This window comes from Ctenocephalides felis, unplaced genomic scaffold, assembly GCF_003426905.1.
Source record: "Ctenocephalides felis isolate EL2017-DRISC unplaced genomic scaffold, ASM342690v1 CF-g0.4_SCAFFOLD_01170, whole genome shotgun sequence".
In the NCBI taxonomy this organism is placed as follows: Eukaryota; Metazoa; Arthropoda; class Insecta; order Siphonaptera; family Pulicidae; genus Ctenocephalides; species Ctenocephalides felis.
Genome location: NW_020537324.1, coordinates 85,334,036 through 85,347,829, shown reverse-complemented (window position 1 = coordinate 85,347,829; position 13,794 = coordinate 85,334,036). Strand labels below are relative to the sequence as shown.

At 29.1% G+C, this 13,794-nt stretch overlaps 1 protein-coding gene across 1 annotated transcript; it reads right to left on the bottom strand.

Moving 5' to 3' along the window:
• Positions 1-2,850: 2,850 nt before the first annotated feature.
• On the bottom strand, positions 2,851-12,897 carry LOC113367850 (semaphorin-1A-like). Its single transcript, XM_026609427.1, has 12 exons — positions 12,454-12,897; positions 9,346-9,397; positions 9,165-9,255; positions 8,987-9,076; positions 8,837-8,917; positions 5,974-6,167; positions 5,565-5,903; positions 5,298-5,492; positions 4,957-5,228; positions 4,485-4,882; positions 3,155-3,326; positions 2,851-3,085 (listed from the first exon to the last, which is right to left on the bottom strand). Exons 1-12 carry the CDS (start codon positions 12,735-12,737, stop codon positions 2,851-2,853), a joined length of 2,403 nt encoding a protein of 800 aa, XP_026465212.1. The 5' UTR covers positions 12,738-12,897.
• Positions 12,898-13,794: the final 897 nt, after the last annotated feature.

Here is a 13,794-nt window from a genome sequence, read left to right as displayed (position 1 = left end):
TTACTTAGCTTATACATTTAAGGAAAAGATTTAGAAAAAAGTGGTTATAAAAGTGTTGCAATGGTGTATAAATATTTTGCAATTCATTTTTTTTTTTTTGACATTTTGTTTTTATAATGTGTAAATTGATATTGACATTTTATATCATTTACCCAATTAATTATGGTTTATTAACAATTTTGATAATATTTGTTACTCTATAATTGCGTCTTATGTCGTAACACTTTGTAACTCGGGTAAGTCCCCTCGTTAGCACTTTTAACTCAATTAACATATTGCGTCTAATTAATACATTATTAGCCCATATTTCCACTAATTAAACCATCTTAAAAATAATTACCTTTTGTAATATTAATCCACAATGCCTAATGAAACACTTTTCCCTATTTTTTTTTTTAACTTTTTGCTTGTTTTGATATTTTTACTTTGACAAAGTATTATTACTATATAACGTTGTTGATTTAGTCGAACTGTAACTGAAGAAGTTTCTCTATTTAATCGTCGTTTTATATAAAACGAATGCTTCTGGAATAGTCTGGATTATGTTCTCGAATCTTGCTTTTATTATGACACAGAGAAAATATTTACTTCATGTTTTGTATTGATAAATGCTTGTCACGGTGCCAAGAAATGGCTACCAACATTTTAGGTAGAGCGATAGGGCTGACTAAAGTCGGGCTCCGCTTTTATTTTCTCAAAAAGAGAATGTATTTATTCATAAATTTAAATTTTGAATCCAATGATATATTCTAAATGATATTTAAGGCTCTATAAGAAGTGATGTGACTTTTCTCTATATTGACAACTTTAGCTTTTTAACGCTGACTTCATTGCGTTAAGGCTTCCTAGCGCGGGTGAAATAATCGATTTAAATTTTATAGAGAACCTAAAATAAATCCATGAGTAGTAGTTCACGGATTTTTATAATGAAATTAAACGTACAAATCGATGATGAAAACTTTAAAATAATTTTAATTAATTAAATTAATTTAAATTTAAATCTTTATCCTGAGCTTTTTTCTACCTTGAAGTAGGCAACGTTCCACGACCCTGTTCCGATATTCACCTAACTTCACGCCGTTAAATTTTCCGCCATTAGTTTTGTGATGTTGCGAAATTCAAATATTATGAATTCAATGACTCATTTTCTTTAAATGTGATTATCATGTTATGATGCAATATTTTCTCTGCGAATGCAATAAGTTCATGAACTTTCTTCATTATATAGAGAAAGATTGATAGAGATTATGTACTAAATTTAATAAGTTATTCTTCTTATAAATTAAAATATGAAGAAATTGGTATTAAAAAATTTAAATTAAATGATTCTCTATTGAAAAAAATTTATACAAAATGAAATATTTATTTAATATAAAAATAAATATAATATTTATAAATCTAAATAAAATTTAAATTTATTCAGATAATTCAGTTCAAACAAATGCAAATAATGTCAATAAATATCAATAAATGTCAATAAAATCATCATAATACATTAATCAACAAAAAAAATGTTGCTTTATTAATTACACTATCATTGCCATTTATTACATTTTTAAACTATACGGTCTTTGCTAAAAAGTATTCAAAATATTAAATCATATGAACATTTAAACAGTCATTTGTACTGGAAATAACTTTATTTTCAAAAAATATACAAAGGTGACAATTAATTATTACAAAAAGTGACAATTAATTATTACAAAGACGGAAGCATTAATACATATTCATGTGTATAATCTAGCGGATTTAGAATTTAATATATTAAAAATTATTGTATTATTTTAAAATTTATCAAATGTTCTCTTTATATCACAATTCATCTAGCTTTTTTCTTTCTCTCGCGCTAAAATTATTGATCTTACACTTTTGCTTAAAGACTTAATTATAAATAGAATTATATACAAGTGAAAATATCTTAGAATAAAACTATTACATATATATTACATATTATTAACATTTTTATGTATGTTTGCATGTTTAACGTGCACCATAAAATAGACATACATAATAAAATAGCAAGAAAATTCATTTATTTGTTGCTTAAATTATTATTTTGTTCTTCAGGCAAGAATCTTAATACTAAACTTCTCTTCAAATATATATATATATATATATATATATATATATATATATATATCTTTTTATATAGTTAAAGCTTATTGAGTGATAAAGTGCACATTTATTTAACTCTAAAAGTCATATTTACACTTTGTTTGAATATAATTTATTTAGACATCTATAACGTGTCTCAAAAATAATTAGATATTGCTAAATTTATTCTTTCAAAGGCCATACTTGTATATTACATCAATACGTCTGCCTGAATATATTTATATTCAGCCCCATAAGTAGGAAGAGCACTATTACAAGGCGTTTATATATTTAGAATCTATTCGGGATGAGATCTAACTTAAATCCACATATAATTGAAAGTTCAGTCTGTTGATATTTATTAAACAGACTAATTATAATTGCTAATGTTATAAAATATATATACATTCAATATTATTTCACATACATATTTAATAATTACTTTACTAATATAACAATTGTTTGTAATCTCTTAAATTATTTGTAGAAAAGCATTGACAGCTTTTTTTAGATACTTTGACAATCTTTTCAAATGTATCTTCATAAATTTTCTGAGCATTCGAGTTTTGCTCAGAGAAACTTTTAAATATTTAAATTATAAATCAGGTTAGTTGCAAAATGCAAGTATGAACAAATCGATGTTTTTACCATTGCACATTAGTAGATCAGGTACACCTGGCTTTTTAATAATTCTTTTTAATAATTCAAATACTCTAAGTTTATTTGTGCATCAAACATCATATTTTACTAATTGATTCATATATATGTTTTCTTTGCCTTTTGCAACGTACCCATTCTATCCAAACTCTCTGTTGAATTTTTTAATTCGTGATGCTTAGCTAATTCGTGTTGAAGATTATCTTGTTTCTCACAAGTCGGTACATTTTTGAGTAAATTAATATTGCTGGGTGGTACATTGTTTGTTTTGTTGTTTGGAGGAACTACGTACTGCGAGCATTGGGCTGATGTGGAAAAGTTTGATTCCAAATGCCTAAAATAATAACAAATTTAATACTTGCTCATATTATTATTTCATTTTTATTTTAAATTGTTTAAATACCTGTGGTTGTGTTGGTCCCCATAAGGACCTTGTCTGTGGTATCTCATTCTTCTTGAAAACAGGAATCCTAAAGCAAATCCGCACACCAGGGTTAATAAACTCGATATAATTATCACAGAATGCATTGTGCCCGATGAGTATTTGATAGCACCCACGTCAGGGTGAACAGCACCTGGATAAAAGAATATTGATTAGAATGATTACTCAAAGTTGACGAATTTATTATAAGTTTAATTATATAAGCAAGATAGTTAAGGAAGATTCCAATCATCATATCCTTTCCTTTCAAAATTAAAAAAAAAAACAACGACGAAATGTCGAATTTAGTCTCACATACATACTATATAGGTCTCAAATGATTCAGAATGACTTGGTACGTTCAAAAACATAAAATTACCGAATCGGATTTTCTCTCAAAAACATAACTTCAGTTTCGCGAAGTTAATTATAATAAATAGTACTCAAGAGCAATGTTTATTACCAAGATATCGTTGTAACCGCCATTTTGCATTTTGAATTATTGTTTTAAATATCAAGATCAATATATAAAAGTAAAAAGTGAAAAAAGTAATAAGAAAAACAATAAATATAAATAGTAATACAAAATGTGCGTAATGTGCATATTTTAGTCCTTTTTAAATTACATTTGTGTTTTACGTCAACAATTCAAAAATCATATTTTATCCTGGAAGGTGGTAACACTGCAACGCTTACTACCAACTTCTTGATTCGTTGTAACCACCATTTTGAATTTTCAAATGTCAAAATTAATATTTAAATATATTGCACAATTATATCATAATATATAATATATCATAATTACTAGTTAAATATGTCTAAATTATTGAGTGTAAGTATTGCAAGTTATAAAAATGAAGAAACTTGTCAAATCACTATTTAAATCTAATAACAAGTGCTTTAATTTAATCCCTGTAGTGCGTTACAGTATGAATATGATGAAAACATATAAAAATATACCTATTATTTATTACGAAATAGTTGAAGAATCTGTAAATATACTAAATTTCAAGGCTTCTTTTATTGCCATTAATACTGCATAATAACTTTAAAATGTTTTTTGTGTTATTTGTATAAGACTTTAGTATGTTTGATTCAAAATAGGAGTGAGACTTGTAAGTAACAAGTTAATTTCTTATATTTATTGCAAGTATAATTAATAAATATAATGTTTTTATTGATCATAAATTGAATAGAGCGAATTTTATTGATTAATATTATCTATTAAGCTTTATCACACAAAACTGTTATTATAATTTAATTATTTATATGATGAAATATATAAGCAAGATATAAGAAAGATTCCAATTACCTATCCTTTCTTCGTCTCCATTATCATTCAAACCTCCTCCGTTCCTCAAAACTCCAACATCATCAGCCAATGCTCTAGAGCCTACAAGTTCAATAACGATTTCATTATCCAATTCATCCGATGAAATTCTTTTGTTTTCCCCGCTTCCATCACCAGAATGTCCAGTCTCATCACGACCCTTGTTGGCATCAGGTCTTCGTCTGGAAGCAGGCACTCCTGGCCATGTTTGAGACTTTTTGCAGAGTTCTGCATCACTATTGGCTACCGATTGGTAGTCTTCAGGGTCTAGACTCTGTAGGAAGCGTTCTTTGTTGGGATATGGGTGATCTTGTAGAGATATGCACATTTGGTTGCGTCGGTCGTAGGCACATTCAGGATTTCTTAGTTGTAGACACTCACTAGGAAATTAAAAACTCGTTAAATATATCTTCCAGCACATTGGTAGTATAAAATGTGGCAGTGTTGTACTCACCGACAATTGGAAGCTGATTTGCAAACAAATCTTGTATCTGCTGCCAGGACTCTTTCATCAGTTACAGCAACTAAAAATCTGTTATTTGCAGCACCTGCCATTCTTAGTTCCCTGATGGGTTCGCCTTGTGGTGCCAATTGCCATTCGGACACCAAAATAGGATTGCTTGCATTTAGGGACACTGCCAGGGCTGTATTTAGGGCTTGCAACACACGGCCATCATCCGTGCCGATGTACAGCATGTCGTAGGTTTTGTCATTTAAGGCTCTTATCTAAATAAAAGTTAAAAATATTTAATATATACACCAGAGTACAATTTTAATTTAAATTCTGCAACCAACCTGTGGTTGAACAGCAATACTGAACATCCTGTGTGACAAACTGACTCGTGTAATCAAAGGATGCCTTGTTAAACCAGGAATAGCAGGATCTAACAACGAATGTGCTCTGATGAAGTTAACATTATTGTCTGATAGAGTCCTAGAATCTTCCAAACAAGAACCTGGTCTGGGTACTGGAACTTGCTCAGGAGGCACCTGGATAAAAGAAACATAATATACCATTGCTCCATTTGTCTAAAAAAAAGCACATAAGTTTTTTTATCTTACTGGTAGCCAATTAGAATTAATCCCATGCGGTTGATGTTTGAACGAAGCCGTATCAAATAATTTGGCAACATGATCCATATCAAAAGCACACACAGCCGAGCCTCCAATTGCAGAAGGTGCTGTTGTAGCTACTAGATATACAACCGAGCTTTCCACTCCACCAGCACGTACACCCTTATGGGGTCCACTTACAGCCTGGACTTCATCGAAGTAAAATGGATAATCACCAGCAACTGAACAATTCAAACGAGCCTTCACAAAACTTGTCCAACGGTCTCCAAAATGCCTGGGACCTCCTCTGTCTGAGGCACATATGCGACCCACACGGGAATAAACCACCTGGATAAAGGATATATAAATGTATTAAATTTGTTTTTTAATTTATTTATATTCATCAAGGTATTATTACCTTTCCACAATTCATGTGTTCGACTGCAGTTTCTCTAAAGAATACATAAACATGTTCTCCGTATGTAACAGAACCCACAAATGCAGGATCATTAAGTTGTCTCAGGTCATATCGTTCAGTCCTTTGGGGACTTCTGTAGATCAATGGATCTCCTCCACTAAAATCTGCAGCAGTTGCCGAAAATAACGCTCCATCTAATAACATAACAAATATTATTATCTGGTTCTAGTTCTATTATAATATTACATTTAGTGGAGTCAACGGAGCGTTTTGGGTCTGAATTTTTTTACTGTGCTCCGAATTGCATGAAATTTTGGAAGTAGGTTCATCTTACCCTCAAGTTCAAAAGTGAAAACAATTCGGGTTCGGCGGGATGACACCTTTTCTCTATTGTGTAATTACATTTTTTCAAAATAACGTCGGAAATCGATAGAAGAACTAATCATAAGAAAAAAATGTCTTCTATAGTTTTTCAAAAAAAAAACTAATACTTTTCAAGTTACTGGCCACTAAAAATTCATATATTTTTGGCGTTTTTCTTCGTATCTTTGCAAATATCTCCTAAAATATACATTTTAACGAAAATCATGTAATGAACAAAATAATGTCAATAAAAATCTTAATAAATCGGTATTACATCAAGTGTTCTAGGAAAAAATTAAGCAAGATTTGAAAAAGCAAATTCGTTATTTGTTAGTTTTATAGTGCTCAACATAAGTTTTAAAATGAGTGCTGTTACAAGTTTTTTGCGTGTAAAATGAATGAGCTATCATACAAATAAGAAGCATATACGATGTTATTTTTTTTAAATCATATGGTTTAATAAGTGCCATTTCCACCAAAATTAGATTAATTCACATTCCATCCAGAATTCACTCCATTATAGACATCTTGATGGGTTCTAGCAGATTCACTACTTTAGTACAAACTATTTTCAGAAAACTCACGATTTTATAAAAACTTTTTTTCCGATTTTTTAAAAAATCGAATTCATTTTCATTATATCTCAAAAAGAATAAAAGATACGTATAAATGCATATAGATAAAAATGAAACGGATCTTTCTGGCTTATTATTGTTTTTTATTATTTTCCTTACACACAAAAATTGACAGAGTTATGATTGTTTAAATAGTGCGCGGCCGCGCAATCAGAGTCTCTCTCGAGCCCCTTAACCGTTCGCCGTTTCAAAATGAGAGGAGTTACGAAAAAAATATGATAAAAAAGTTGTAGCCCTTTCATTAACCTTTCAAATGGTATATTACAAATTGTGATGGAGTCGAAATTAAAGGAGTTATGACCCGAAAACTCATCGCAATTTAGTCGAATTGTGTCCATATTTCGAGAAATGTATAAGTAAGCAGTATTTGGTGCCCAAAACTATTGACTAAATAAATTAATATAGCTTTATATCATTATAGTCAAATGAAAGGTTAATAATTGCAGTAACAAGAACAAATATACGAGTTTAGACAAAATTATACTGGGTACTCGTGTTATATTAACTATTTTTATTCAAGGGTAGTTTTAAGAGTTGAACAAATTATGGATATGGTAATTATTTCCGAGAAATTGAAATAACACTCATATCATTTTGAAATTCTTAATTTTCTTTCAATTTCAAAATAATTTTTTCAAACAATTTTCATCAAGAGGTTGTTTTTAAGGGTCTAAAAAGGGTTAAAAAATTGATGATCAAGATAGAAAACATAAAGTATTATTAACTTCCCGTAGGGTAAGTTATTGTAATGGGCCGAAAATCGGAATTGAAAATTTTTACATTTCTCGACGTTTTGAAGGTTTCTGAGCGTTTTGGCATACCTCAGAAAAAATGGATGTGTGTGTGTGTGTGTGTGTGTGTGTGTGTATGTATGTATGGATACAAATTTTCGCCCACGTTTTCGGGCGTACGGATCAACCGATTTGAATGGTTCAAAAAACATTCGATTCCTATTGATAGGGAAAAGAGCTGATTAGTTTTTGGCAAAGGCAGGTCCAGCCGTTTCGGAGATACGGAGCAAAGAGTGCAGAAAATAGAAATCGAATTTTTGAGAGAACGGAGTATCCGATTTGAATGATCTAAAAAACATTCAATTAGTAATGATTCAGAGAAGTGTTTATTAGTTTTTGGCAAAGGCAGGCCCAGTCATTTTGAAGATACTGAGCTAAATATGTAAAAAATGGCAATTTTTGAGAGAACTAAGCGTCCGATTTAAATGATTCAAAGAACTTTCTGCTTGTCTCAACAAAAAAATTGATTTTGGAAAAAAAAATTTTGTTCCAATTTTTTTTTTTTTTTTTTTTTTTTTTTAATTTAGTTTTTTGTATATCGAAAATATTTCAGATTTTATTTTTAATTTTGACTATAGTTCTAATATACTTTACAAATAATTTCAACTCTGCAATTCAGTTTATATAATTCTTATAAATATTAGACAATGTTACAATATTTATAATAATCTATTCGAAAACATTCAGTATTCCACGAACATTTCGTTACGGTACGGGAAGTTCCAGCAATTTGCCTTAAGGCACGATGCCATAATTGCCTCAAGACAGAATTCCACTTACAGCTAGTTTACTTTATACGTTGAAAATGATTTTATTACAAGATAAATGTATTAAAAATATTTTTTAATTGTATCCTATAACATTGAAAACGTTTACTAGCGATAAAACAGCTCTCAATATCCACTCATTTATTAAGGGATCGCAACTTCCCAAGGGGGTGGTGGCGGAACCCCAATTGTTTTCAGTTTTAAACTTGAGGTTAAGATCAACCTAATAAAAAAGTAAAGTAAAAAAATTCAGAGGTTATACCCCTTTTTCCTCCCCGTTTACTGCACTAATTGTCTTTTATCTTACCTGCATAAATAGCAGTGGAGTTGTGCGTTGGATCATAAGGGCATACTCCTATGCCTTCGAATTGTTCGTGTAACTTAGAAGCTTGTGCTTCACTGCTGGCAGTAATATTTGTTTGTGGCAAATTATTAGTATTGATCCCAGAATTGATACCATTGTTGTTCAGGTTGCGATACCTTCTGCACAAGGGCTTGAATGAGTTTGTGCCACAGACCAGGAGGGCGTTGGACGTATCTAGGGCTCCTGAAAATGTCGAAAATAGAGTTCATTAAAAATAGTCTTTCATGGAGTCTTAATTAGTAAAATAACGTCCTTAGTATTTTATCCCTACCGATTCGTATGTAGTTCTGACAATCTATTTCTGATTTTCCTTTCAAATAGCAAAGTTCTCTATGTGCACCGCTACTAGGCCATTCTATACGCTGAAAATTTAAATTAAATAAAATTAATTACAATACACGATTTTAATTACCTTGTGGATAATTAAATTTATGGAAAAACATTATGCATACCTGATTTTTGTTCTCTATTAGATCAGGAAGACTTAGATTGTACACTGCGTTTCTGGAAAAAGAAAAGATAAGGATTAATTTTCTTTCGAATTATGGCAATTGCAAATATATTCCTTAATAATATAAAAGTGCCATTATAATTATTTTTATATTTAATTTATTTACTTTTATAATTGGTTTTTCAAACGTCAAAGTTTTCTCTGATCTTTTAAACGAAATATTGATATTAATACCTCAATTACTTAATTTTTATTTCAAAATTATAGCAATTGCAATATATTTATTAATAATACAGACGTACTATTTTATTTATTTCTATTTTTATTTCATTTCTGCAATTATTTTATTTATTCAAATTTAAATTTTCGAACGTCAAAAATTTCTCTAATTCTGAAAGGTTAACCAACATGAAGAATTTTTGATAATTACTCAATATTCAATTATTTTTATATCGAAATTACAATTGCATTTTGTTTATTAATAAGACAAAAGTTCTATTTAATTCATTTGCATATTCTATTTGTTAATACTTATTTTGTTTATTTATATTTTTTTTATCAAATGTCAAAAATATCTCTCACTTTGAATGGCTGACCAACGTGAAGTTATTTTTAAATAATTAGTCAATTATTATTAATCATTAAGTATTATTATATTAATTATTTTTAATACTTCAAAATTAAAGCAATTGCAATATAAAAATAGATTCATTTATAATATGTGTCACTTTATTCATTTTATATATATTTATATTTCTTTTCCTAAATATCAAAATTTCCTCCTTTTTTTTAAAAAAAATTGGCTAACTTCACTATTATCTAACGAACAATTCCTCCTTTCTCTCGGCATCTAATTATTGTTTTTTGCTAGACTAAACTTAAGTTTTACGACATCTTAATAAATAAATAGGCAGAGTATAAACTACTTGAAATCTATTTCAATTCAAATTTAATGTCTGCCATAAAAGTGTTCCCGTGAAAAAAAGGGACTGGTATTTGTAATGGAGGAGCTTTGAAAGGAATGAGTAATAGACTTTTAATTCTATGTGTGGATTATAGAAATTTAAAGACAGTAGTAATGGAATGTACAATGGTATTGGAATTTTATTTTATAAAATTGTATTTGTTTATGTTGTTTTATAGCATTTTTTTTAAACTAAAACTTCGAAGCAAATAAAATGGCAGTTAAACAAATATGGCGGATTTGGCGGTCGGTATAAATGTCAAATAGTCTTAAAAAATATTGTAAAAAATAACTACAAGTCGTCAAAATCTTGTCTCTTTATTAACTAATTTGATAAAATGAGTATAAAGTTTAATTCATTAACTAATTTCTCTAATTTCACATTCTTTTATGATTTCTCTATTTTTGGGAAATTTCTGTGACAGGTAAACAAAGATTTTCTCTATTTTTGGCAAATTTATTAACAATATAATTTAAATATGTAGTATGCATATTATAGGCTAAAAACCAAAATGAATTGTTAAATTATTCATTATTTTGCTGCACTTTTTAAAATCTTAATATAACAATGACAGTTAAACAAATATGGCGGATTTGGTTGTCGGTATAAATGTCAAAAAGTGTTAAAAAATAATTAGAATTCGCCAAAAAATTGTCGCTTTATTACAACTAATTTGATAATATGAGTATAAAGCTTCAATTCATTGCAATATTTCTCTAAATTAACATTCTTTAATAATTTCTCTAGTTTTGGCAAATTTCTGTGACATTAAACAAAGATTTTCTCTATTTTTGGCAAATTTATTAACGATATAATTTAAATACGTAGTATGCAAATTAAAGGTTACAAATCGAAATAAATTTCTAAACGATTTATTATTTTACAGCATTTTTTTTAAATCTTTAATATAAAAATGAGAATTAAACAAATATGGCGGAGTTGATGGTCGGTATAAATGTCAAAAGTGTTAAAAATATTGTAAAAAATAACTGCAATTCGTCAAAAACTTGTTCCTTTTATTACTAATTTGATAAAATGAGTATAGAGCTTCAATTCATTGACTAATTTCTCGAATTTAACATTCTTTTATGATTTCTCTATTTTTGGCAAATTTCTGTGACAGACAAACAAAGATGGCGAATTCAGTTGCCGTCATAAATATTCAAATAGTACGAAAAATATCTGTATAATAAACTCAAATGAAACGTCGCTGTTGTCTTAGCCATATATTATTAACAACTATACTTTACATAATAATAAAGAATAATATTAAAAGCTCAAAATGGCGGGTCAAAAATGCCCCTACCAAATTTTGGTTATTTGTAAAAGCACACCGTTAGATGGCGACATAATTAATTATATTTTATCCAATATCAAAAATTGTTCGACAACGTGTCGTTTTATAACTAGTTTTATAAATCTTCTCTCAATTATCGAACAGTTTTTTTCGAAATGCATCTGGTCCCTCGTTTTACCAGGCAATAGTCCGACATGTGTTGTTAAAGGTTATTTCCGTCCGCTCAAGTGTTTTGTTTCGCTAAATGCTCCCGTTCTTTCTTCTCATAAACAGTTCCGAGAGTAGAATTATTATTATTTTAATTTTAGATTAAAAATATTCTGTTCGCGGCTAACACGTGCCCCCCATGTGTATACAACATCGAAAGTTAAATAAACATAAACATTACTACGTACGAGAATTTAATATCGATTTTATATTTAACGCAACTCTTAAAATAATATCGGTTTCCGGAGAGAGACTCATTAAACCGCACCTGGGTAATGGACATAGGCACATGTAGTTCTTATTCTCAAATATTTCAACAATCTATTACCATCTTCTAATAGAGTCACACCAGACAATTTACAATAGTGCTGCTGGTAGTACAAGTATAAATAATATGAATGGATGCAGAGAGAATTGGCCCGCTTTGATTTCAATTGAATTAAACTCTTCAAATAGAATTAGCCGCAACAATTGCCATTCCGATGGGCTTAAATGGTTGTCGTACACTCGCAACTGGCGAACGAGGGGGGCCCCCTAACATAAGACTTTAAAAGCTTCCTCTTATTGTCGCACTAAGAATCATGTGACACAGATACAGAAAATTTTATATTCTATTAAATTCTATATTCTATTTCCTTACCTTGCTCCAACTAATATCGAGTCCTGCGTCTCGTGCTGCAGGAGTTTAAAATACTGCTTCGTGTCTTTATCATTTAAATTATTATTATAACTTAAAGTACTTCCCAAAAACTGTGGGACATTTGTTAAATCTGCATATTTGAAAAACTTCCTGGCCTGAGGCTCCTGCACCCAACCCTCCACAATCTGGTTCACCAGCAAATAATTAACCAGGAAAAATATAAAATAGCTTTTGGATATCTTGTGTCGATTTTTATCTTCTGTGTCGACTTTTGTAGAATCCATTATGGTTAAATAATTTACTTATTTATTTAAGTTTGCTTGGTTAATGTTTACAGCAACATTTTTGTTGGGTTAAGGTCACTTTAGGGATGATAAGGTTTTTGTGGAATTTGTGTGAATTTTAAGGCTTCTGATTATTGTTTCTTGGGCACTTGTCCTGGACCTCTGCATTTTTTTCTTTATGTCTGGAAAAGAAAGAAAAATTGTTGCAATTACTTATTTAATTCTAACAACTTTAAATATATAAATAATTTTATTTCTATATAAATTATCTCTCAGACATTTTGTGATGATATACAAAAATATGAGAAATCAATGAAAATTCAGAATGACTTGAAATGTCGACTTTCTGGCTAAAACATAAATGTAATAATTCTAATAGAAAAATCTCAAAAATATTATTAACTGCACGAAGTAAAAATTTGTTACATTTGAGTGCGTTTGAATGTTTCGACAATGTTTTTAAAAAATTTCAAAATCTGTATTGAAAAATTTGTTTCGAAAGATATCATTTGGGTATTTGCGCTGATGATTTTTAGTACAAATCGGCCGAGCCGTTTCTTCGTGATTGATCGTTGATAATTTTATTTTGGACATTTTTCATTATTAAACAAGTGTTCTAAAATATTATAGTCCTTTGATTTATGACATTATTGACATTTATTAATATATATTATATCAATCTATTTTCTGATACTATTTAGAAAAAGCTGTTAGCATTATTAATATTCAATCCAGATAAATTATCTAAATAATTCATCTTTTTATTTTAGCGACGTTCAGTTACGAAGTATGAAAAACAAAGTAAAATCTTTAGAAAGTTTTCCTGTTCGACGACTAATTATTTATTAAATATTATTTTATAAATGTCAACGATGTTGTTAAGCAACATCGGCGTTAAAAAAAAAGTTTGTTCCACATGCCGATGGCGGATTTGCTAGTTTTACATAAATATTTAAATATTATATTAAATAAATAAATTTATATTCGTAATTAATAGATTTATATTCTGGCAATTAGGTAAAATTGAAAAAAATGGGTCTTTTACTAAAACCTAAAA